Raw genomic sequence first — 27,230 nt, 5'->3', positions numbered from 1 at the left:
GGAGTTATGAATTAAGTGGCAACATTTATTCAATTTTATCCATCTCAGGGGGGGACGGTCATTTTTCTGCTTGCTGTTGACTGAAAATGACATTGCAACCAATTGTGGCTCATCTATTCTTCCGAGTAAGGTCACGAGACACTCGAGCTGTGTTGCGATTGCTTGTTATCCACGCCCCGAACAACGGTGATGTCGTTTTCAGTCGAGAGCAAGTGTCAAAACGGACGATCCCTTTAGATGGATTAGAACTGATTTTGCTGATTAATTCAGATTCCCCAAATGCTATATTAACTCATTCGCTGCCATGGATCGCCAAAGATGTCAATGAAAATGGTTGACGTTGATGGTCGTCAATGGCAGCGAACGGGTTAAAGTTGCATCTGTGGAATATGAATTTAGCAAGAAAATCTGTTTTAATCTATCTCAGGGGCGGCCATTTTGGCACTTGTTTATGACAAAAAAATAACATCTCAGTTGTTCAGGCCTTTGATAACAAGCCAGCAACTGTGAAGTCATTTTCAGGTGATAGGTGACTAAATGGCCGTTAATTATTGTAAGAAAATTATGGGGCCGACTTACCCAATCACAGATTTCAAACATAAGGCCCGCCGGCCATTTTTTGAGCCACTGCTCATCATAAAGCAAATCATGTGCATCACCGATGTTTTCACTTGGACAAAGTGATCTCACTTCCATCGTAAGGAAATTGTGGACTACTCACAGGTGTTCCAAGGTCTCCAGGCCAGCGAAGGCTTTCTTTGCCACGGACTTGATCTTGTTTCCAAATAGAGTTCTGCCGTTTCCCAACAGGAAGGATGTCGATGGAAGAAGCGTGAGGGGTTGGGGTGACAATTGGAAAAAGAGCGAAGCACAATTAGCGAGGCTAAACCTGATGAGAGGCGGGAAATTGAAAACGTGCAAATGTGAACACATTTTAATTTCCATTCTCTTTTTAAAAAATAGGTTTCCCCCCAGAAAATGCCCTCACATTTTTATTTAGTTAGGGGAAAAAATGTGCAAAAATGGTGATAACTTTTCAGACGTTAATAGATGTTTTAAAAGCCTATTCATATTTTGATTCAATATAATATAATCACTCTGCTTTGATAAGACTTAGAAAAAAAAAAATCCAAACCGAAAGAGAATGTTACCTATCTCTAAATTATTAATCGACTGTCAAGAATAATGATATATAAATTTAATCATCAATTAGTTGAGAATTACCTGATTAATCGTTGCACCTCCAATATTTACATTTTTTTTTAAAAAGAAGCGAGTTGATGCCTGCCTGTGCGCTCACTTTGATGTGCCGCCAAGCCTTTCTGGTTTTGGGCATCCTCTCCCTCCCTCCCACGGCTCGGCGCACCAGGATTTGGATGCGGCGAGCCACTTAGGCCAACACTTGACAAAAGACGCAGGGGTCAGAGTGTGGGGCGTGTGAGGCGTTTGAGTTTGATGACTGAATGCGGCCCTCAATTTCACCCTCTCTCAGCTCCCGACAACAGAGAGCGTGAAAGCAGGGGCAAGTGGAGCGCAAGCATGGAGAAGAAATTGAACTAAGCCTATTGGGGAGTGAACCCCCGCCAGTGAGAAGAAAAGCCCTTTCTCCTCCTCTTTCTTCTTTTGCAGCGCACACACTGGGAACCATCTTGGCTGGACATCCCGGAGGTTGATTACTGAGCAAGACCGCTCAGACAGCACCTACGCTACATCAAAGGGGACTTTGGCACATTTCTCAACTTTTTTTTGACTTGTTTTGTTTTTTTTGTTTTTTTATTCAGGTTCATCCTTATAATAGGGAAGCCAGATTTAAAAGATGAAAGCAAACTTGTCAGTAAATGTGAAAAGTGTTGCAACATGTTTGGTAGGATCACAGAGGACGATTTGGGCCACACATGGTTTGTGGATTGTTTAAAAAAAAAAAAAGAAAAATTCCACATACATGTGAAGGCAACATTTAGCAGCGGAGAAACTTGAAAAACCTCCTCGAGCTTGTAAAGTGGCATGTAGTTAAAATTAGCAACAATTTTCTTTCAAACTTGCGTAATAAATAACCAATTGTACCCCTAATTTTTACTACAAAACAAATCTGTCGTTGCCGTATTTCTAGAGTGCATCAGGGCAAGGAGGGTTGTTTGTTCTTTTTTTTTTTTTTTTTAAGTGAGGAGAAAAAAATTAAAAACGAGGAGTGACACTCACAGCTTGCTGAGGCTATCCAATCCCGAGAAAGCCCCGTTGGTATCCTCTATTGTGCCTGAGATGTCGTTATGGTCCAGCTCCCTGCAGAGAATGACAGAAAAGAGGGTTAGGATAAAAACACCGGAAGGAGGGAGGATGAGAACATGTTTGGAGTCTGCCGCCACTAATGCTTGGTCCCCTCTCACACCTGGCTTAGGGGACCCTCCGCTGCTGTACTCTGCCAACTAAGCGCATTCTTTTCTTAGCGAGGCAGAGGAGCATGCGTGTTGGTGTTTGTGTGTCACGGCGAACCCGCCGTCAAGCGTAATTGACGGCAATGCGCCTGGCAGCCGCAACGTTTTGTATTGGGCCGGACAATCGGCTGTGTTTGTCTGATATAGGGGATGCAAACCAAGCTTGGCAATGGCTGGGCGAAGCTAGAATAGAGGTGGTGAAAGAATGGCTTCTTTCGGGAGTTCCTTAACACTTGTTGAATGTTTTTCAGTTGCTTTCTCTAGCAATATAGTCAAAGCCAACTATGTGGGAAAGGAACAAACCCTTTTATACTAAATCATCTTTCAAACTTAGAGAAAAGACCTTTGAGGTTGCTGGCCAATCACACCCACCCATCACCGTCTTCACAATAACATAATGTTGCTCCTTCCCATGCTTTGCACCCCCTTGTTCTTTTCATCCCCCACTGGCCGTCAAACTGGAGCTGCCAATTTCCTACTCTTTCTGGCTGGCTGGATGTGAATGCTTGTTGGCTTGTTAAAGCAAGGCCAGTGGTGGGGGCTCAAGAGCAAGGGACCACGCTAGGAGGGGAGCGGAGCGCTAACGGGCGGGGGCCACACCATGGGCCAACAAACCCCGTGGCCGAATAAGGGGACACGCAGGCTTGTTTGGAGCTTTCACACCCCGCTGCAAGCTCCGGTGCCATGCCAGATCAGCCAGCAAAGCAGGTCCAATTAAAGCTCCCCCAGCTAACTTTCGGGTCCGGTCTATGGCTGTTCTCCCCTCCGCTGATTAGATTAGGTCTGCCTCAAAGACACAAGAGTGCAGGGGGGGAGGACGGAGGAGAAATATGACAACAAAAATCAGAAATGCCGGCTCTCAAATGGGGGTACAATTGCCCTTGGGGGTACGTGAAGGCACTTGAGGGGATAAGGGAGATTTTAAAAGGATTTCTGAAGGTATGAACAGAAACTTGCCGTGACCGGAACTGTTCTTTTCAAATTAAGAGCAAATTAAGTGGAATATGAAGAAACCGATTTCTGAATTGTGTTATAGAGACTCCAAATATTAAATGCCTTTGTTTTGTTACCTTTTAAACGGAAGAGCATTGTCATTAATGATGCAATTTTCTGGTAGAGAAGGCAGAAATGAAAGAGATGATGTTACAACTCCATTGTAGTTTCATCTCTAGGCCTATTTTATTCAACACCTCCGCAAATTGATCAGGTAACATGCTCCATTTTATTTCTGGTTCATGTTTGGACTTACAAAAACACCATTCCTCAATATGTTGCTTCATTTGAGAAAAAACAAAGATGAACTTTTTCTGCCATGGCATGAAAAAGCTTCAAATAAGATTTGCTAATCCCTGCAGAAATGCTTCAAAATCTTACTTGATGTACCCGCCCTTGAGAACCACTGACCTAGACTGTGATCAGTCACCAGGGCTCTGTCATTTATTCACCAATATACTGTACTGTGTGTTTTGTTCTTAATGTGTTGAAGGTTTAGTTAAAAAAAAAAAGATCGCAACGGGAAAACTAACTTGTTGGATGAGTTGCAAAGGCAAGGAAGTGAGCGACAAAGACTCCTTCGGGACCAAAACAAAACCAGACAAAAGAAACAAAGCAAGAAAGAAGACCCAAAAGTTGCTCGAGAAACCATGACAACAGTGAGTCCAAAACACCTCAAAACAAACTTGAATGTAAATGTGACCAAACTTCAAATAAGCAAATGCCTTAAAGTCTTGTACAATCAGCTGTAGGGTCTGGATAGTTAAATATCGAATATTCATAGAGCCAAACAAATATTAAAGCGTCTACGCTTTCACTGCTCCCCTGCGGCACATCTCGGCCTTATTATCCACAAGGGCATGGCAGTTATGTGGGGGTTATTCAGAGTGATTTCGACTTGCTAATGGCGCATGAGGGGGGTAGACTTACAGGATGCGTACAGCCCTGAGGCCTCTGAAGGCTCCCTCAGCGATGTGGCTTATTGAGTTGTGCCCCAGACGGAGGGTGTGGAGATCCCCCAGCACAGCAAGGCTGCCTTCATCCAGACGAGTCAGGTTGTTATACGACAGATTCCTGGAGAGGAAAGGAGTAAGTAGGAGTAAGTAGGACGGATGGATGAGTCACAGACAGAAAGGGAGGGGAAACAAAAAAATTCAGTGTCTGACAGGGGTGTCCAAACTTTTTGTTCTTTAAGAGCTTCTGCAGGAGATTGAAAATGATCCGAATCATTTGAATCAGGTGTGTTTGAAAAAGAATCATCGAAAACATGCGGGATACCGGCCCTCGAGGACTGGAGTTTGACACCTATGATCGAAAGTATTTTCACTACATTTTTAGAAGTGGCACCTAGATTTTTTGAAACAGCCTCATGGGTCATTTCAAATGTCCTTTTTGGTGTTGTTTTCCTAACTGCTGAAAAATTGATGGTAGGCCGCAAACGGTCACTGGGCTCAGACATAGTAGGGTAAGCTTCGGAAAGAGCTGACAGAACATGCTTGTTGAATGTCTATCGGGTACTCGATTTGTGCTCATCATCACTTTGCCCGTCAGAGAAAGTAATTGACGAAGTCATAGCAGACGTTAGCAGCTAACATCTGCTATGACTAACAATAACTAGCGGCTAACTGTTAGCCAAACACATTTCTTGGCAAGAAAATAAACAATGCTCTTATTAAACACTTTACATTTAAAATAGCAACACATAATTTTCCTTGGGACCCAATGTGGATCTAAAAGGAGGTATATCAAAAAGCTAGAAACGCAACATTGTTTATGACGGGTGTCAAACACAGTGCTTTAACCTGGCCTGCAAGATGATCTTTTTAATGTAAAGTATAAAGATTAGCTGATTTGTTTTCGATACAAGAAAAACTTGAAACGTTTTATGATCATTAGTGATAATGTGCTTGTACTTTTTGGACAGTATTAAACAAATAACAATAATAAATCTGAAGTTGTTGTTTTGGCCTTTACCCTCCTCATGTACTTTACGCGGAGAGCTTTGCTGTTGACAGCGCAACCGACCCCGCCACGGATGCAAAACCAGGATGGCCTGATACTTATTTGTGTAGCACCAAGAGAACATCCAGGGTTCAATCTATCATTCAATGACATGTTTACAGGATATGGCCCCGAGATATGAACAGCAAACTTACATGCGAGCCATCTAAGTCATAATCTTGTCTAACTGTTACACATCAACAAACACGGAAACCCCAGGCTACCTCGCAGTTAGTAACGCCTCAGCTGAGCAAAGCGCTTTATAGCGCTGAAATGACTGTCATGTCAACAGAAATGAGAAGGCTTTCAGGTAATACCTTGCCCTTCAGTTGACAATGGGGGCAAATGTGATCCTTCAGTGTAATTACCACAACACGATCTCATACGCACGCGGGATGAAGGAAAAAAAAAAAAAAAACTAAACAGCAAAGAAACTTGTATAAGACAGCTTTAAAGCTCTTGAGCTCAGGTCTAATTATGGGATAAACAAGATTATCCTACTTGCTATTGCACAGCATATTGAGTGTAAACTTGCAATGTCATTCAATCCTTGGAGAGTTATAACTGATAACTGAACCACTGATAACTAAGACCATTTTGGAAGAAAAGTCCGCTTTTTACTTTGAGTGCTCGTTTGTTTAGCATCGTTGTCAGTTTTGTTCCTCTTCTCGATCTTCTGAAGCGTTACGTTTCGATTTTTACTTTCTGGCTGATACCTGATTGTACATAATTTGACTGTTCATCCTCATCTTCAAGCTTTAATTTGAACGTAAACTTCCCTGTCAAAAGCTAGGTATCTAGGACGCAGGCAAACAAGAGCAATGCTCTTCAAAACTTGACAATTATTATGGCGTGTTACTCACAATTCCCTCAGCTTTTGACAGAACTTCCATCCATCAGGATTGATGCGGGTTATTGAGTTGTTACTGAGGAAAAGCTGCTGAAGAGAAGTCAGACCATACAGGGAGCCACTGTTCACCTCAGTCAAGCTGTTGTATTCCAGGTGTCTGTATTCAAAACAAAGACAAAAGTGCATTGACGACAAAAGAATGCTGCTGTCGAATGCCTAAAAATTAATTTGAGGGTGGGTGGGTCATTTTCTATTGCGGCGTGAACTACAGTATAACAGAGTCATTCTCAATAAAGAAACTGATAATGTACAATTGTCGGTTTAAAAATCCTGAACAGTCGAAAATCCATGAATCAACCTCACATTAGTGGGAGATTAGTTTACACATGCGTTCAAGCTGAGTCAAACGGGACTTGATGAGAAAAAAGGTAAGGTTGGATTTCATTGAAATTCTGATTCTAAGAGCTTATGTATTGTTTGTTTCTTGTCTTCCCTTAGGTACGTACAGGACTTTCATCTTGGCAAGATCCCAGAAAGCTCCATCAGTCAGCTTGCTGATGCTGTTTCTTTGTAGCTTCAGCACCTCCAAGCTGGAAAGACCCTGGAAAGTCAAACCCTCAACCTGACGGATGCGATTCCTGTTGAGTTCACTGCAAGTTGGACACACACAAACACGAAATATAAAGAACAGATATGCATTATTTAAGTCCTCCATGCTAATTGCAGGATTCAGACTGAGATTAAAGTCAGAAATCCAACTTTAAAGTGGGAATTTTTAACTTATTTTGAAAATTCTTACTTCAAAGTCAGAATTGGAATTTTTAACTGAGGATTCTCACTTAATTCTCACAATTCTGATTTTAAAGTCAGACCTTTAAGATCAGAATTCTGACAATCCTCAGTATTTTGACTAAAGCCAGTTAGTCCAAAGCCAGTGCGACTAAAGTCCGCATTCTGACTCTCAGTAAAAAATAAAATAAAAACAATGATGGGGCTTTGTCTTCTGACTTCGAATTTAAAGTCAAAATAGTTCTAACATAAAAGTCAGCATTCTAACTTTATTTTCAAACAAAATATTGAGTAAGAAAAATAACTAAAATCACTAAAACCAATAGGCTTCAGCCAAAAAACTGAACTTTATTGAAAAAAAAAATCACATCTTCACTTTTGTTTGGATGGATTATATCTGAACCCTCCTTTTATCTTTCTTTGCACACAATGTATGCACGTCACAGTATGCTACTTGTAAGAATTATTCAAAAGAGAAAATATAAATAATCAGGCTTATTCTTTTGTGTATAATTTGTAGTTACGCATTTGCCTCGCCAGCAAAAAGCACCAGCAGAACCTGGTGGGGCCAAAACAGGTTAGACTTCATTTCCAAGAACACCTTCACTCTTCGGGTTAAAGGAGTCGACTATAGGTAATTTAATACGGCATGTTGCGGGAAACAAACGAAATAAGGTCATGAAAGACACCAATGAATCTTTGAGAATATACCTTGTGTTTAACTTGTCAGACTCAATCTCTCAAAAAGTTTTAAAACGACAACATTGTGGAATGCCTCCAGCCCATAAATTACTGACACATTACGACTCAGTCAATTCCATAGATGTATTTACGCATCTTTACAGAATCCAGACATTGAATACGCCGAACTAATTTAACTATTGAATTTTTTTTTTTTTCAAATATTAGGGTAAAGAGCATGTCAAAAGAGTTCTCCATGTTTGTAAATCAGCAGATAAATAAATAATAAATATCAAGACATAAAGAAATACATTACTTGGGATTGGATGTCTAAGATTCTTGAAAGATACGTGAAAATACGACTTTGCTATTGAATGAGTTAGTCTAAGTTGCAAAAGCTGTGAAAAAAGTATATAGTTTGCGTAAGGAAATTGGTTCTGACTGATCCAAAGTGATATAAATCCAAAGGTTACTCACAGCTGTGTGAGCCTCGGGAGCTGGAATGCCCTGACGGGAATCTGACTGACACGGTTTCGGCTCAATCTCAGGACCTGGAGAGTGGAGCCCAGATGGTCCAGTGCTCCCAGCTCTAATGTGCTGATCTTGTTGTTGCTTAGGTACCTGCGGACGCCCAAACACAGCCACATGACTTCTTCTTTTCAGTGAGGTCGCGCAGCGCCCGCCAACAGGCTTGTGCAAATGAGTAACAGTATTATATCAACGTTAGTTGAACAATGTTAAAAAAAAAAAAAAAAAAAACTACGATGTTGCCAAAGAATTCAACTAAAGATGCCACTTGTGTAATGAGTATTTTGAAGTCCCATAGTACTTACAAATCTCTAATCTGGAGGCCTGCGGGAAAGGAGTGTCCTCGTAGTTCCGTGATTTCATTATTGCTCAGGTCCAAGGTTTCCAAGGAAACTAAGGTTCTGATTCGTATGCCATCAATACTCCGGATTTTGTTGTGATGTCTGGAAAAAAGCAAAAGCAGTTTTGTTTTTGTTTTTAAACAAACAAACATTCACTGTATGAATTGAAACGTTACATATTTTGCCAATTGCTGCATCAATTTTTTATTATATAGCGCTATTTCTGAAAACTGTTGGCGAGACATTAATTCAGGTCTTCTCAAATATGTCATGTGATGGGGGGAATGCTTTGTTTTTAGACTAACCTGTAAGCTAAACCCAGTAAAAAGTTGATTTACATTGTGTTTTCCTTTCGTTAAAGTTTAAAAAGGATACAGTTTTAGGTATAGTTAGACATATTTAATAGATCTTATTTAAATTGGACAAGATGTGTGTGTGTGTGTGTGTGTGTGTGTGTGTGTGGGGCAGACGTTTTTGCTCTTTCCTAGGAGACCTTTGCAAAATATATTAGAGAGGCATTACTATGAATTCAACCCATCTTCATTTCCAATCAAGTCTGAGAAATATACGCGACCAGCTACAATATATTCCCAGGGTCGTGTGTGTTGAGGAAGCCAAAGAAAGCAAAAGAGAGCAGGTGCTCAGTCAGTCAAATTCTGCCAAAACAAGGTCAGTCCCTCCTTCCTTTCTAGCCTTCAGCTAGCAAATGGACACACACAGTCATTTATTGGTGGGCGGGGGTGGGGGCAAGAGGGGGTCGCACCACAGTGCTCACCTGAATAAACACAGGCAGAAATGGTTAAGGATGACCCATGCAAGCACACAAACACAAATAACAACACACACACACACACACACGCACACACACACACACACACACACACACACACACACAGTGGCTACTTTGAGCACGTCGCATGGGGGATGGAATGGGGGCGGAGGAAAAATAGGGGATAGTTAAGAAGTGAGGGAGGGTCAACAGCTGGTGACCTCTGCTGGGAAAAACAGATCAGCCTCAGACTGGTGGAAGAGATTGACCTCTCTTGCCGGTTCCAGTCCCAGCACTCCAGCCCCCACCCGATCTTGCTCCCTCCCACGGTCGCCGATCCAGCTGTGCGTGAGAGAGAGTGCTCGCCGTGTTTGAAGTAGGGACATACAATAGCAGCGTTTATGAAAACTTTACTGGCCCACACTGGCGGCCATCATTTTCATACAGCTAGTGACAAGGCTGATGCTTGAAGCATTTGATGTCAAAGAGTGTCTTTTTTTGCTACTCTTGATTCAACTTAATCTCATTAAACACGTGTGCAATTTTTGGGATCATTTTCTTCAAGCACTAGCAGGGGTGTGAACCTACTTTTAGACCTACTTATATACTGGCTTATTTCAAGCCATACAATGATCTTTTTTGGACCCGCCGCTGGTTAATGGGACACAAAGGCCCTTTGATATAACTGAGGTTACCATAAACTTTCATTTCTCCTTTTAAACTTCCGTTTTTTACCATGACCCTCTGACAATGCCCTCTATTGCCACACTATTTCTCTTTGACTGTACGGTGATGTCACCCTGATCTGACACATCCATCCCCCACCCCTTCCTCCTCATCCTCCTCCACGGCTCGCTGTTACCCATTTTACTGTAAGCTATGTGACGGACAGCTGCAGCTGCAAGTGCTACGGTGGGCCTTCACTTCAGCTGTGTGGCTTTGTAAATATTCCACCCTCCCTCTAGCCTCTTCTCCTGTCAGGCCCATGGGCCCTTCCCTGGCAACAGGCTTCAAGTCAGGCCAAAAAAAGACACCGTGATTATTTGGAGGGGCGTTACTAAATGATTGGGGAAAATAAAGGTTTTCTGTAGTGAGAGTAAGCGGGACAGAGATCTGATGGATCTTTTGTATCAAAGAGCCACGGCTATCAAATAATTGGTCAAAGTCTGTGGAGGAAAGGTGAAAAGATCAAATTGTTGCATGCGAGGGCTTGATAAAACCTCAAATCCTCCCTTCCAAAAGCTCAAATATGCTGACCACAAAAATGTGTCAGTATCATTTCTGAGAAGCAAAGAGGACATGACAGAGGAGCTAAGGTGTGACTCTTGCAATGCTCAGCGCTGGAGCAATTTGATGATCACCAGTGTTATAGGAACCAGCAGCTGCAGGCTATCAGGCAGGCGGCCCACACACCAGCGAGGTGTTAGCAAAATTAAAAGTGGAGCTCATGGTCAGGCAAGGACTAACTCAGTGCTTCTCAATCTTTTTACAATCAAGCAAACCCCTTGTGAAATATTTCAGTCAAATGCACCCAAAACAGCGCCAAGCATTTTTAGATGAAAAGAATAACTTTGAAACTACATTTGTGGTGTATCTCTAGGCATATTTTAATCAGGAACTCCAGGAGATAGATTGTGAAATATCAGCCGGTTCATATATGGCTTTCAAGTTGGAAAATGCATTCCTAACAACAATAAACCCTTATTAAACTTACTTACATTTTGTGGAGTCACTATCACGCAATTTAGCGATCAGTAACTTCAAGTTATCATTAATTAAAAAGCATGATATCCAGTTAAAATCTTAAATACCCCATTTTTTCAAAGGAGTCACTATCACAAAATTTAGCAATAAGTTGTGACATGTGATTAATTTGCTCTTATTTGAAAAGAAAAATCTACTCTTGCTTTCACGGCATTAAAACTCTCAGGCTCATCTCGCATTAAATCTCATAGACCCCATTTTGCAACGGAGTCCAGACAACAGTGAACAATAAAGTGTGCCATTTCCAATTCATTTGCTCTTAATTTGAACAGTCAATGCAATATTCCTGCCACAGCACTAAATTAGAGTAGCTGTTACCTGCAGAAACCCTGTTAAAAGTCTTATGTATCCTATGAAGTGCTTTCCCAAGGGTTAATAACACCTTCATTTGAGAACTGCTGGACTCGCTGGAAGTACTGAACTTGTTTTAGGATAAATGAGTTATAAGAATGTTGTTGTTCATCGTATTGTACAGTATATGGAAACATAATACGGCCATGTAATTTACGCATTTTAAGACAGAAACATTCAGAATGAATTTTGGAATTACTACTGCCAAATCCCATTTCAAAAATAAAATGGAACCTTTCTGCAATCATAATTGTAATTTCTGATTGTGACTGTGAGGCACATAGTTTTACCCAGGATAAGCATTAGCACATACTGTCCCTCCCAAATAAGGCAGTCAATCTCCAGCGAGATGCCAATGCAGGCAGTCCCCACAGGCACTGATTCACGACTCTGGAGAAACCAAGTTAGACTGTTACACAAGCGGTCGCTCCAAGCAAGCGGTCTGCTTAAACGACGCAAATGTCTGGCTAATAGGATTACAGTTATAAATCTTACGACGATACCCAAAGACCTCAAATGGAAATCCAGTTATTGTGGGTTTTTTTGTTGTAGATCTTATAACATTGTGCTTCTGCAAACGATACTGACACTCTTCTAAAAGTGACACGTCAAAGCGTTTGCATCCTTGACAGATGCCATGAGACTATTTCAAGAGCATTTCAAAGAGGCCAGTGGCCTAAGAATACAGTAACGAAGAGGCGGCTTATTCTGGCAACAGGCTTGAAGTGGGGCCATACTCACAGGTAGAGCGCTACAATCTGGGAAGCCGCCTCTCCTAAATCCGGTATGGAGGTCAGCTCATTGTGGTCCAGCCGCCTGAAAAATGACACGTAGTTGGTTAGAGAGATGAAAAAAAAAAAAAAAAAAAATCAAAATATTTCAAATACATGAATCAAACAAAAGAATAAAACAAATGAGTGTGTCTTGTGTTGTGAAGCTGAGTGAAACTGAGCCAAGACCTCCTCGCCATATAAAATATTTACAAGGCCATCGTTGGCTACAGTATCAGGTGGTAGAAGGGGAGGCTTAATATAGAAAACCACCACTTATTCTCAATCGTACTTAGCTCAAGGTAACACCAACGAGGAAGCTGCCACTAAGTGCCAACCACAATTGTTACTAGTTGACAAGACTGCGCCGCTTAAGTGGCTACAAATAAACTTTTGTCATGAAAATGTCTCCAAGGCACTCAGCGGCATTGAGATGGACACCAAAGTATACAAGTGACGGTCTTATGAGTCTTTTGGGGAGTCTTCTGTTTCGTTCCCATTTTTATTAAACGTTATCAGTATGATTATAAGTCGAGGCGAAGCTACATGGTGGCCAGGGCTGGTGGCCACCCCCAGACAGAGGGTGAAACGATCAGATTTTTCTGCCATTTTTACAAGCCTGCAGCATTCATAGACCTCTTGAAACCAGCTGTAAGTTATTTATATTAATTAATTGCTCATTTAATTTTAAAATAATGATTTTTTTTTCTGAAACCCTGGTAATACAGTGTATGATAAAGAATGATGCACACACACTCGCTCACCCTTCACTGAGGAGTTGCATCACTCTGGTAACCCCAAAGAAAATGATTTCGCTACACCCCTGCTAGGTATGGTTTAATCTCCAATTTTATTTTTTTTTTTGGGTGACCAGACATACATTTCAGGAGGTTCTCGCTTAACAATTTCACATATATACTGTACACTAGAATAATAATAGCGAAAAAAAAGATCCATTAATTAAATGCAATGCACAGTGCAATGCAATCTAGAAACTGAAAAGGATTTTTTAAAAATATATTTACAGTTAACCTTTGCTATTTACGGGAAATAGGTACCAGGGCGGCTTGTAAATTGTGAAAGGCCATGTATAATTGTTGCCCCTTGAAATGCATTGGGACGAAGTAAATGTTATTTTATTTAGTTTAAATATTGAAATCAATGGGCTGATTAATAAGTAATCACTATTTTTTTCTTACGCAGTGTCAGCTTCATAAAATCCCTCTTAGTCGGGCCCTACTGTTGATTGTAGATTTCTAGTCTTTATTGATACTTACAGCTCTCGTAAATTTGGTAGGTTGTCAAAGACATCGACGCTGATGGCTGTCAGCTTGTTGTGGCCAAGATTCCTGGAAAAACAAAGGCGGTGATCATGAATTGAGGCTATTCACATTTCCAGAGTGGTTTAGTACAGTAATGCATTTTTTTGGTTTATTCACGGGAATTGTCAGTAGTCACATTTAGGAACCAGATGAATAACAACAGGTCTGCCCCCGTGTGCCAAGAAGGTCAATTCAAACCGTAATTGAAGCGTAAAATCATCCGGTTGAATCCAAGCAGGTCAAAAATCAATACTATCAAGAGAGTAACTCTCCCTCATTGCTCACTGTGCAAACAAAACGAGCCGGCCATTCATCTGCACGATCAATTTGCACTTTAGTCAAACATTAGATTTAATAGCCGGCACTCGATATACAGAGGAAGAGTGATTTGTTCAGCAACACCGTGTACTGTAGTTACCTTGGGCAATGTGGGAGTGGGAGGCGGAGCTACTTGTGGGTATTGGAGTGCAAACATCTGCATTTCGCAGAAAGTTTCCCATGCCAAATTCATCAAATTAATTTCACGCATAAACAAGTCCAATGTATACCATCTCACATCCACCTCCCGCTTTGTTGGCCCACAGCCTGTTGGCACAGGGATAGCTGCAGTGAGAACGTTGTTTGTGTTTGCTGCTGGGGTTAGACTGGGTGAGACAAAGGGAATCCACAGATCCCTGCTTACCCCCCCCCCCCCCCCCCCCCCCACCCCCCCCCTCTCTGTCCAGACGTACGAGACCGACTGGGAATGTTTTGGAGGCTTGCTGAGAGATGAGTTCTTGTTTAGGGAAACTTTTACCTGATGCGCCACATTCCTCATTTGGCCCACGAGGAAAATGTGAAACGGTGCTTCTGTTTTTCAAAATTAGACAAAAATCATGAGACTGATTTCTTGTAGAAAACATAGTGTACCGGAATCCAGGAAAATCCCCTAACAGAAGGTTGTTCTTGTCCAACAAAGTGTGATGGGTAAACTGAAGCCTCTTGAAGCACTTGTGATTTTTTGTTTTGTTTTTGTTTTAGATGAGGCTTTTCGTTAAAAAGATAAATGCAATTGCAGTGGAAATTTAATTGATTTCTTTTAAAAATTTCCCCCAACAAAAACGATGGAAAGATGAAGCTTCATGAATCACTTGTGATTTTATTTAGTTTTGTTTTTTTTACTCCTCTAGATGGTGTTCATGGTTATAAGATAAACATTAGTGTGGAAATGTATTTAAAAAACAAACAAACAAACGAGTGGTATGCAGACGAATTAAAAAAAAAAAATCACAAGTGCTTCATGAAGCATCATTTCACCAGCACTTCCAACAATACCACTACAGCTGCAACTACAAATGATCTTAATTAAATAATTGATTTGAATTTTTCAGTTCCTGCAATAGCTTAAAAAAAAAAAAAACATGGTTTGGGTTTTTTTTTTCATGTTGATAATGCAAATCCAAAACTTTTATGATTTGTTTGCTGATTGGTAGAGATGAGAAAAATCAGCCAAAATGTTCATTATTGGTTTTCAAAGCAGGAGAAGTTGCTTGAAAATGTTTAATTTTGATTCAACACGACAACAATCTGGCAATATTCCCAGTCCAGAGGCTGAAATTCTGAGCATTTGGACAACTTTTAGGTTTCTTAACAATTAATTGACAACCAAAAATCTGAATTAATTTGTCCGTGTTAATCAACAAACAAATCCATTAACAAATGAATCGATTAGTTGTCAATTAATCGATTAATCACACCAAATTATTCAAAAGCTATAGACCAAAAATAAACGTCCACTACATTGGACACAAATAAATAGTCTGAGTCTCGGAGGAGGATATAGTGACTTTTGCTAGTCGGATTTTCCTTTTACATCTCCCGGGGTTGATTGCAGATAATGACCACTTCCCTCCACGTGTCTTTCTCCTCGTTTGAGAGGGTGACGAGGTAATCGCTGAGCATGTGTCTGCCCTCAGGCAAAAGCCTGACGTGGAGGCGTACATGTGTGTCTATGTTATGATCGTTTAATGGGGCACCTCCCTTTGTGGTCTCGATAGCTAAATTGTCGTCCCCTGAAACAGGAGGCAATTACCTCGTTATGGGGAATCTAAGCGTTAAGAAAAAAGAAACTTGCAACCTTCTTTCGGGCTGTCTCGTGCACCAGCACCAAACTTTGCTTCGCTTGCGTGCACGCCTTTCTCAGCCAGAGGTGGCATACTGTATGCTCAACAAGTATATTTATCTCTACTTCATTCAAACTGATTTATTGTCTTGCCTATCAGATAAGGGTTGTTGCAATTTAACACCTACTGTATGTGAGTATAGTAACAGTAGTTTACCTCCCTCTTTACCTTCTCCAATGAGTGGAAAAGGGGAATCCAGCACTGAGCGTGGTTAATGCTTTCCAGATAGAAGCCCAGCAAAAAAACCTTTAGAAGAAATTTGGCAGGGCAGAGATCAAATGCCTACAAGTCATTTCTGACTGAGGAAGAGGAAACGAGATCGCAAGTTGTTCCATATACCCAACAGGGAAAGGAGATATCGTCGTGAAATGAGGAATAGAAATAGAAACTGGGATTCAACTCAGACTCGGCAAAGTAGTTTTGTTTATGAACGCTTCAAGTATTGTTCAACAGATTGGGTAGACTACAGCTGGGCAATAATATTTTGTCATTTAAAAATGAGCCGAATCATGAAATTGGGGTTTTCCATAAGCGGCAGAATGATAGCAAATCCCGAACTCATCCATACTTTTGCAAAAAAAAAAAAATCTAATTTTACCATCATAGTAATGGTGGTGTCCATCATACTAGCTAGCTAACTTTGCAAGCTCCCTTCGAGCTGGCATGGTATAAGAAACAAATGACAAAGACATTGATATGAATCATAAGACGTTGTGCAAGATGATCTCATAAATCACACAAGATGCCATTCAAACATTCCTCCCTGACAACAATATGTTATGCTGCTTTGATTTCAAATGGCCAACTGGAGTGCCATTTTTTTTTGTATTCATTTTTTGTTTTAAACTTTAAACAGTATCAACTTTACGTTAGATTAAAATTATACTCAGAAACCTTTTTTTCCGCAACACAAAAAATACATATAAAACCTCATGAATTATGGCAAGTCAATACCTTTGGAGTTAAAACCTATAAGTCTGCCAAAAGACAACTTAAAGTTATTACTTGTGACTCACAACATGCACAAATGGTTAGTTATAGTCCAGCTCATCTCATGGTGTCGGTCACAATTTGTCATTTTAAGTGGCCCGACTGCTGGAAGGATATGCGGCTAATCGAAGACATTAGCGTCAAACTTGCCCGACGAGAAATCTTTCGAAGAATAAAATGAAAAAGGTAGCAAAGGCCGGTGTGACAAAGCAAAAATAAAGAAAAACGAAGCTCAACAGCTGCACCTTGCAGCTCATCTGACAAATAGAGCACATTAAAAAGCTTTAGAAAAAAAAGCTGTGCTCTGTATGGGTGCTGAGGGACCAGAGGAAAGCTGGGAGAATACTAGAGATGATGTCATAACATGACATGATGCTTGTTAAGTCAGTACAGAGACCATGTGGGAGAGGAAAAGCAGAAGAAACTTGGACATACATCATCATTATTCTTTCTATTCCTATCAGACATAAATGCAGTTTGAACTTTGCTCATCCAGAGTGTTTAGTGATGTCAGTGACGAGCCTCTTTCAGTCCCGCAGGGAGGCAAAAGCCCTTAAAAGTGGTCAATTTCATAGCATCATAAAACTCATCAAATAGCAAATAACCTGTGTGGCCGACAGCCAACACACACACATGCGTGCAAACACACACAAACACACAATTCTCTCTGTCATCAGGCTCTGCTTTATAGCCAGGCAACTGCAGTGAGGGTGTACACAAAAACTATGAGCAAGCTCCTGGATACCATCTTCGGCATCAGCGAAAGAGATGCGGAAGCAATGGCGTCCGTCTTATCTTCTTGAACAAGTTAAAGTTTGCCTTGATAAGCAAGATTTACTACTATATGTGATAAATAGCATGATGAAAGAAAAACATGTAGTCACCCAAGTGGACCACTTTAGAAATTAATAGATACGCAACCGGATGATTATCAAAATAATCTATTATTATTTTTGATAACTGATCGCTTCGTCCTCGTCCTCAGAATTTCAACCTCTCAGCCATAAATAAAAGAAACAATCATTCTGGTAAATGAAAAGTAAAAAAAATACAAACATCTGCTTTCACTTTGGAAAACAATGATCAACATTTTTGCCTATTTTATGATGTTACCGATCAACACAGTAATGAACACTTAGAATTTGAAAAAAAAGTTGTCCTGTTTTTAAATTTATTATTAAATTTTATTTATTAAATTTTTTTAAATTCATATCGTTCACGCTAGCATGTGCAAAGCTAACAAATGACCATTTCTCCAGTCCACTGTCCAAGTTTTCAAACTCAATTCATGCTACCACAGCAAAGTGATAACAACGGTATTGATACACTGCCTAGATGGTCTCCATTGACTGATTACTTAACAGTTAAATGCACAGGTGTCAAACTCCAGTCCTCGAGGGCCGGTATCCTGCATGTTTTCGAACTTTCTCTCTCAAACACACCTGGTTCAAATGATTAGGATCATTTTCAAGCTCCTGCAAAGCTTGCTAGAGAACTAATCATTTGAAACCGGAAAACATTCAAGATACCGACCCTCAAGGACTGGAGGATAGGGATGTAACGCTCATTACCCGGCTAAAATGTGTAAAAACATGTCCTCCCTAACAACAACATGCTATGAAACGTTTGAGTCGAATGGGAAAATTCTGATACGTTTCAAAAGGTCAATTTGCTACTCAATCCGAGTCAGCAATCGATTTGTTTAATGCTCTAAATTCAGCCCTACATCGTATAAGATCGACTCATACTTTAACATATGTTACACATAACCTGTGAAGACATTATTAGCACTCGTTAGAAGTCTAACCCACATGAAAATCAGAGACTAGTCTATAGGTGAAGAAAACTAGCAGAAGCTGAGAGATGGAAAACCAATTAGCGCCACAGCCAACACGAACCAATTGTAATGTCCTGTGCTTTAAGTAACAGATGTTGAGAGAACAGAACAAGAAAACAGCTGCAGTTGACGAGAGAATTATTGTGAGCGCTATAAAAAAGACCACACCAGGAGAAGAGGCAGCAGAAATCCATTAACTCGCTCAATCCCAAAGACATATTTTTACTTTTTTTTTTTTTTTTCCTAAGAGTCCAAACCACCAAACATCCCAGGTGCTTTTCTGTCAAAATTTAAAGTATTTTGCTAAAGAATGGTCTAAAATGGCTGGTACCACAATGAATTAAGCATTTTAGATGATTAAGTACTAAAGTAATCGATTGTTTTTGGGAATTAGAAACTAAAGTAGGTGCTTTAAGTGTAATTAGCTAAAGTAAATGATTACAGTTAATTTACTATCAGACATTTTTAGACCCCCCTTAGGACAAAAACTTTAAAAAAATGCAACTGTTGTTTTCCCTCATTATAGGACAGTAGCAAGACTTAAAACGTTAAATTCAAAAATAAAAACCTTAAAATATTAAAATTTCTAAGGTTTTATCTTTTTGGGGGGGGGGGGGGGGGGGGGGGGGGGGGGAAGTACCAAGGATTGAATGTCTGGACTTGTGATTAAAAAAAAAAAAAAAACGTAAAAATATTTTTGAGCTTGAAAGAGTTAAATAAAGAATAAAGGTCAAGGTAGACTTTGAAAAGTTGAAAATGAAAAGTTTTATGGGTTGATGAGAAGAATTTTCTCCTTGATCAAAGCGATGAAAAGATATCACTTTTCAAGAAGGAAACAATGTGCCTGTGATCCCTAACATAAGAGTACAAACTAATCTATGACACACACTGAAGGTAATGCAGAGACTCTTTTGAGACAGGCTCATTCATCTTCATCGATGTAGCAAGTGATGGTGACAGAAAAAATAGCTCATAAATTCATCAAAACATGTTTGTCTTTCACTTGCAAGCTACGTGATTAGGAGATACTCATCGTGAAACAAAATGAAGACAAATCACCCAAACGTTTAGAGCAAAGTTTTAGAATGGCCATCACGATCTCTCGACTAAAAAACTTACATTAGAAATTAGCTGCCTTTTTGGAGACACACGGCATTTAACGGGGCAAGGCACGGTTAACCACTTTGCATTACACATGCTCCTTGCCCCCACGCAAAGCAACAAAGAGTTGCTCAAACGTCTGAGATCACCCTGACTGGGAGAGCAAGTTAGCGTCTTAAGTTTTCCCATGCAGGATGTTGAGCCACATCTTGGGGCCATGTGCACTGGTGCGTTGGCACACAGACAACACTGTCCAAACAAGAGAAATTCAGGCGAAAGGGTCTGCAGTAGCCAGAGGCGCAGCATGACCTTGTGGCCGGCCTCAACGACTCAAGCTTGGAAGAATAACACTCCCACTGGCTATACTGCATTTACGTTCCATATGTGCTTATAGCACTGTGTTCTTTTATTAAACACTGGATATTCGCATGGAAATGCTCTCATTTAATTCATTCATTTTCTACACTGTATCCGAGGCTCTAGAAATGATCTGAGACTGAAAATTGTTTTTTTCCCTCATCTTTTTAGTTCTTTTTTTTTTTTAATTTGGGGGAAAACAATCCAAGTTTCATTATCTTTACCTTTGAGAAGGTCACACTTTTTTTCCTTGCAGATGTAGATAATTCCCAGATGATTCATTGATGAATCCACTATGTCGACAGACTTTAGAGGGGGGGGGCTAAAGAAAAAAAAGAATGTCTTCACAAAATGCCACTGGCAAGATTCCAGTAGAATGACTTGCGGCAGCAGCTGTCTAATTGTCCTTACAAACATGCATGGCAGATGAGTCCACTCCACTTCCTCATATTTGCTTTATCCTTTATGCGCAAGATAGCTTTGTAGAACAGACCATAACAACTGATACTTAGGCACCCTAGAGACTAGAGAGTATCGAGACAAGATCAAAACTTTTGGTGGTTAAGACAGAGATAGGACCAAGACTTTTGGTGGTCGAGACCAAGCAAAGACCAAGACCTTATGAAGGTCCAGATTGAGAAAAAACAAAAACTTTTGAAGGTTGAGACCAAGTCAAGACCAAGGCTTTTGGCGGTCGAGACCAAGCCAAAACCAAGACCTTTGGAGATCGAGACCGAGAAAAACAAAAGCTTTTGGACTTCCAGTTTGAGACAAAACCAAGACTTTTGGAGGTCGAGACCGAGACAAGATCAAGACTGGAGGTCAAGAACAATTCAAGGACAAGACTGCAGTGTTTTCTTCTACACTCATTGAGGAGCGGCAGCCCTCCGCTCCTAAATCCTACCCAGTGTTGAAACCAAAATAGTAACTACAGACAATGCGATTTAGGGATCAATAATGCTGCGCTTTTGTTCTTTTTTCCAAGCTTTCTCATCCTTCCAAGCTCACCAACCAGTGGTATGCTACGGTTCCCCAGAACACCTGAACCACTGGAAACACTGCAGCATATGTCCTCCTGAGACCTAACCTATTCATGCATTTTGATGCATTCTCCATTTTGTCAAAGCAAGACGGCAAAGTTATCTACATTCCACCCAAACACGATTCATCATTGGAAAGGCCAGAATGTCCTCTACTGAGCATACCAGGACTTACTAGGGAAGCTCAAACGAGACGAAACGTATGGATAAAAAAACAAATGTCAACTACAGTGAACAAATGAATAGGCTGGATCCCAGGATGATATCAAAAAGGGATCGCAAAAAAGACAATGATTTGTATCTTTTTTTCATTATCATTATTACGTTTGCAACAAAAACAAATTCTGCTGTCATTTTTTAAATGGTAAATTGAAAAAAAATCTCCAATCTAAGCAAATTTGTTATTACTCTTTTTCTATAAATTCTGCAACTTCATTGCAGAACAAGTCTCAACCGTAAAAAAAATGCCTTCGACTCAGAGACCAGGCAAGACCTTTAAAAAGTGGTCTGAGTCCAAGCCAAAGTCTGATCTCAAGAACTAGCTCAAGCTCTAGCTGCTCTTAATACAACTCCCCAAGGAGTTGTTTTTCATATTTGTTCAACATTCATGACACAGGTATATTTGCAATGGCCACAAGTTTTACAGTGCATCGCCAAAAAAAACTCTTCTAGAAACAAAAAGTGAATAACAGCTGATAAAAATCAGAGCCAAGTAAAACAGAACTTTCTGTGATGCTCAAACTGTGACTTTAAAATATCTGCCAGGGAACACGCGAGGCACACAGCAAGGAAAACTATGGCAATAAACAAACTTGGTATATAATCACTCTCAATACCACGGGATTACAACGCGGCCTAGTGTGAAATTGCCGTGAAACCACAAGGGTTATAAGCCCTCTGAGAGCAGCTCTTGTTGCTATGTGTCTACTAAATGTTCATCAAGCATGTCTGCATTTAGCTGCCGTCCAGTCCCTCAATGTTGACAGCAAATGTTCCAGGATAACTAATAAGCATGAAGTGAAACGGGAATGAAGCCATTCCTGCCAAATGCAAAACGTAGGACACAGCGATTGAGATTTCCGAGCGCTGGCAGGACTTTCGCCGACGAGCGGGACCAGCCCGAAGGCGGGATTGGTGGCGAACCGCAACGTTGACAAAACACTTGCATTCAGGCGGCTGAAAAAGCCGTCCCTGCGGTCCTCCCCGTTATCACCTCATATTCCCAGAGGCCAGGTGATCTGGAGCCCCGCCCTCTCAGCAACCAGTCACTCTCAGGAAACCACCGACACAAATCCATTTCCTGAGGGCAGAGGCCAAAGCCAACTGTTGAGGAAGGACGCTGTTTACCAATAAGTCTACTCTTTATGGTTTGGGGCTACGGTTAGGGGAGAGCATGCCAAGCACATTGGGGAACTTGGGAAACCACTTGGGAAATGTTGAATTACAAAGAGGATCATTCAGTGGTTGGCTTCCGCTGGCTTGAGACCAGACTTTCTTTGAGCTGCTGTCGCAGTAGTGTCTGAGTGAAGACTAAAAAGTACAATAAAATGCCACAAAAGAAGGTACTTTATGTACTAAACAAATACATTCGAGACAGACGCTGCTTTAATGCTATCCCATCACAGAAATCACAGTCAAAATTAATAATCCTCATTGTTTTTCTTTTTGGCTTGAAAAATCCCATTAGGTTGGTGGCGCTGTGGGCAAAGTGCTTTTTATGCACATTACTGTGGCTGAAAATAAGATGAGGCCCCACTCCTGAGAGACAATATGTGACTGCATGAGAGGAAAGCTGCTTTGAATGTCATTAGAGCATCAATCGGATGCAACCAGCAAACAACCAAGACTGGTGGTCCCATTTGTTACATGTCACAAGCACTCCTCTAGATGGGAAGACTACAAGCGACAAAGAAGACTAAATGGATTTTAAGGGAGTGTGTACGTGGTGTGTTCCATTATTCTTTTGACATCACTTTCTTGTAAATGACCGTTTAAAATCAGGGTCACAAGATTATCTGGAATACTGTAAAGTATTAGTGAGGCAAGACTAATCCATTAGAAGACAGATCCTCTGAATTTACCACCATTAACATTTAGCAAACTTTTCTCCATATGATGTACACAGAGGTAGTTATTGTTCTAGTTCCAATTCGTCAAAAAAATCTACAGGCCAGCCCACCCGCTCACTCTGCTCAGTAAAAACTGTAAAATCTATCTGCAACATGGCAAAGTTGTTGCATGCAGGGTAAATTAGGGCATATTAGCATAATTCATTTCAAACACGAATCACTTTTTTTTTCCATAAGAGTTTTGGCCTAAACCAGTAACTTGTTTACTATGTTATTGTATTTGAAATGCGGTCCGGTTTTTGAGACTTGAAAATACAGTTCATTGATTATTCAACAAAATAATTGCCAAATTCATCATTCATTGAAATAATTATTAGTTTGCAGCCCTAAACTGAACCAAACTGACATGTTTGTATGAAGTGAGATTTTTAATTACTTGAAAACACTCGGTGAGCTTGTTCCGAGTATGCAAAGTACATTTAGTACGTGAAGTACATTTAGACAAAACAGCCGTCAAATATAAAAGAACAACTCATTGTTCTGACATGTTTATTACGGAAACACCAACCGGCACAGTAATTTGTCTTGCACTTCAATTTCAGATACTGTAATGTGTCATATTGACTCTGTAATTATCGTAATAACAGTAATAACCTTGTTTCACTGTACTACAAACAAGCGAAAGAAATTTCCCCCAAAATGTGTTTTGACAAAAATCTACTTTCTTGATCAAATCCTGAAATTACCATTTTGTGGTTAGTGACAATAAAAAGGTCTCCGGCAGCACAGATTTTCTTCGCATTGGCTGCCAGCAACTGACAATCTCAAGCGGAGAAATATGCAACAGTGGTTCAAACATTGTAATTTAAAGCTGTGAAGTTTGTTTTTGCCTGTGAACAAAACAGAGAGAGACCAGACCACGCTGGATCAGTACCATCGCCTTACGCAGACCAAACGCGGCCGTTATGATTGTGACACACGTCCAACAGAAGTTGAACATGTCCTGCCAAGGCAACCATAATAGTATTGGCATATATAGCCAATAAGCACATGCAGTACTGCACTTCAGTGGCGGTGCTTGTGTGAGTAAAGAGAAAAAGGTAATAAGGAGACTTTGAAAAGTTGCATGGTCATTTGCGGGAGGAAGACAAATGGCTTTTTTTTTTTCATGCCGAATGCAAGGGTAGCACAAGGTGTGGCCCAGATCTGCACGCGGGCGGGCTAGACTGGGTTTTAGTATTGTTCCAGATGCACGTAGTTTGGCACAGTTAAAAACAGGTGTTTTCCGTTGTTGCGGACGTGAACATGGCTGACTTGATTCACTGCCAATTAAAGCAGCGCCTCTCGTTCCCTTTCAAATTGTCTGTCAGAGGCGCAGTCCTTGACACGATGAAAAAAAATACGTTGATTTGGGGGAGACCGTACAAGATGTTGACGTGTGTAAAGTATTCATAGGGAACAGCACACAGACCTTCATGGGCGGACTATACACTACTTGAGTTTCTAAGTGAAGTCTGCGGTTAGTACTACAAAATACAAAAATAAATACACGTCATAAATCATACAGTCATTATCGGGCAAGTTTACGTTGAGCACTTTGTAAAACAGCATCTCGAGATGATGCAATGGACAGTGCTAAATTGGTCTGACATTGGGCCTGCCTACTTTGGGCTCTCGTGAAACATGTCATGAACCCAAAATATTGCTTGTCACTTCATTAAGTCAGACTTGAAGAATTTGATGTGATGTCACAATTAAGTTTTTTTTTTTTTTTTTAAAGATAAAATAAAAGAAAACACCGCTAACTATTATGCTTGTTGGTGTATTAATGATGGGCCCAGTAACACTGATAAATCAGTGCATGTGTCAAGCTCATAGAGCGAAACGCCATGTCGGTGCTTGTATCGCTTTAAGAAAAATCACGTGACCAATTCAGGCGCTTGTTTCAGTCGGCATTTAGTTTTCCTTGCTGTGCCTTCATTTCTTAACCTTTACCGTCAGCTTGTTTGGCTCAGTTGTTATCGCGCAAGTTCTTTTTCTATTTCTTGCATTGGGTTTGATTTTTAGAGCAAGCATGTGCAGCCGCTTCAAATCTGATTCGTTTTATTGGTGGTGTTTTTTTCAGAAGTGATAGAACAGTGTGATTTTCCAGGAATGTTACAAACAATTATACATACAGTATCTTACATGAACATAACATAATTCACTTGATTCCCATATTTACTACAGCTGTTCCTTAATTTTTGTGAGAAATAAATAACATGAACCACATCTTCGCACAAACCGGTGCCCTTTGTATGTCAGTAGCAAAGTAGTAGCTCTCACTTTCAAAAAGGTCAGTGACCCCTGCCATAGAGTATGTAGTGGATATAATTTATCATTTTGTAATTAAAACATATATCTTAATGTTGGCCACTGTCTGTAGGCACGCCTGCCAAATCCATACCTTGGAGAGTTTATACTTTATGTGTGCGTGTGTAGGTAGGTAGGTAGGTAGGTAGGTAGGTAGGTAGGTCGATAGATAGATAAACAGATTTAAAAACGCATATTTTGTTTATTACATGTATATACTTTAAAGTTGGATTAAAAGAGAAAAAATGTCTTGCATACAAGTATAAATAGTATTGTCATATATCATATGTCATCTACATATATTCAAATATATTTTAAATTCAAAATATACCTTTGTGGGTTGTAAGCAACTTTAATTTTGTTTTTGTCCCCAAAACTTTTTTTGTCGAACAAAACTACCTCGATGTTCAAGAAAAACAAATTACCCGGATGTTCGATATCGTCTCTGATGACTTGCGTGACAGGTGCGTTGCCGCAGGTGAACTTCGTATTTGCCGTGCAACATCATGCAAATTCCAAAATTACCCATTAGGCAAGATTAAAAAAGAAAGCTTTACAAGCATCAAGTACTGAGACAGTAGTAATTCAAGACAGAAACAAATATTTGGAAAATAATTACGAGGAATTATGTGATTTACTTACAAGGAAACCGTCCTGACAGGCAAGTCTTCAGGCGATGCTGTCTGCTCCAGATTACTGCAGTCCACCGAATCTCCATTGCAGGTACAGTTGTGAGCACACTGCAACTCGGAAGTCAATCCATGACTGTTAAAAAGTTCGAGTGAAAATAATAAATAAAAAAGAAAGCGTGAAGCATATCCAAAAGGTCCCGGGGACGCCGCCATTTTGTATCCAGTTTTAAAAAGCACCGCCGCTGAGCCCCCCCTAGAATCCGCAAAGTGGGATATTAATGCAGCCCCCAAAAGATTGCTTGCACTTTAAAACAAATTAAAAGTTTCATTCGAATTCCACTCGATAGCAAAAACACATGTGGTAAGATAGAAAAAGTCATTGAAAAGAGGTGCAACTTTCTCCTCGATATCCGACGCGCGCTTCGAATCAAAGGTGATTCAGTTTGGGCAGAAAAATAAAGTTTCGCGTCTTGGACTTTCGACTCAATTAAACAATTTTTAACAGTAAACGTTACATTGCCACCAACTTGTTTGACATGTTCGCAAACGTCCAAAAAAAGAAAGAAAAAGACATTTAAAAGGCACGGTGTGCCCAGTTCACTAGAAACATGACAAAAGTTAATTTCGCTTCACAATGCCCGTGTACTTCAATGTCCACTACACAGAACAACGTTCCGGCAAAAACTTTTTCCAACATAAAATGACTCCAGCGATGGTCTCAAGTCAAGCGGAGCATAGCGTTCAAATCTCAGTCTCGACTGTTAAAATCCAACTCCCAGTCCAACTTTGAAAAGGCTCACGAACTCCTATCCTGGACGCGATCGAGAAGTTTTTCATTTGTATAAACAATCCTAGTAATAGTAGGTCAGAAGTCTGCCTCTTCTTGACCGTGTACCGCGCTACCAAGAGTTTTGTCCTCTGGTTTACTTTTCCTTTTTTTGCGATAGGATAGTGTAGTCCCACGTTGGAAACACAACAGTGATTCCAGGAGCCTCCTCAGACTCGTTGCAATTGGCTGTTCGTAAATGACGTAGACGCAATACCTTTACCTTATAGGTTCGTTCGGGTTCTCCCGAGTTGCGGCGTTATGAGCCGCTGT

General features: G+C 40.4%; 1 protein-coding gene across 1 annotated transcript in view; it reads right to left on the bottom strand.

Moving 5' to 3' along the window:
* lrig1 (leucine-rich repeats and immunoglobulin-like domains 1) overlaps positions 1 to 27,014 on the bottom strand; it is a 37,561-nt gene extending 10,547 nt beyond the window's left edge. The window contains exons 1-10 of the mRNA XM_088423326.1: positions 26,142 to 27,014; positions 13,547 to 13,618; positions 12,241 to 12,315; positions 8,580 to 8,717; positions 8,224 to 8,367; positions 6,783 to 6,926; positions 6,290 to 6,433; positions 4,356 to 4,499; positions 2,200 to 2,280; positions 722 to 793 (exon numbers count right to left, since the gene is read on the bottom strand). Of these exons, the coding sequence (XP_088279452.1) occupies positions 722 to 793; positions 2,200 to 2,280; positions 4,356 to 4,499; positions 6,290 to 6,433; positions 6,783 to 6,926; positions 8,224 to 8,367; positions 8,580 to 8,717; positions 12,241 to 12,315; positions 13,547 to 13,618; positions 26,142 to 26,344 (1,217 nt within the window). The 5' untranslated portion in view covers positions 26,345 to 27,014. The remainder of the gene's footprint in view (positions 1 to 721; positions 794 to 2,199; positions 2,281 to 4,355; positions 4,500 to 6,289; positions 6,434 to 6,782; positions 6,927 to 8,223; positions 8,368 to 8,579; positions 8,718 to 12,240; positions 12,316 to 13,546; positions 13,619 to 26,141) is intronic.
* Positions 27,015 to 27,230: the final 216 nt, after the last annotated feature.

The sequence above is a fragment of the Hippichthys cyanospilos genome, chromosome 9 (genome assembly GCF_059441005.1).
Source record: "Hippichthys cyanospilos isolate Australia breed blue-spotted pipefish chromosome 9, RoL_Hcya_1.0, whole genome shotgun sequence".
Lineage (NCBI taxonomy): Eukaryota > Metazoa > Chordata > Actinopteri > Syngnathiformes > Syngnathidae > Hippichthys > Hippichthys cyanospilos.
The sequence above is the reverse complement of the archived record's forward strand: the minus strand, read 5'-3'. Positions and strand labels throughout refer to the sequence as shown.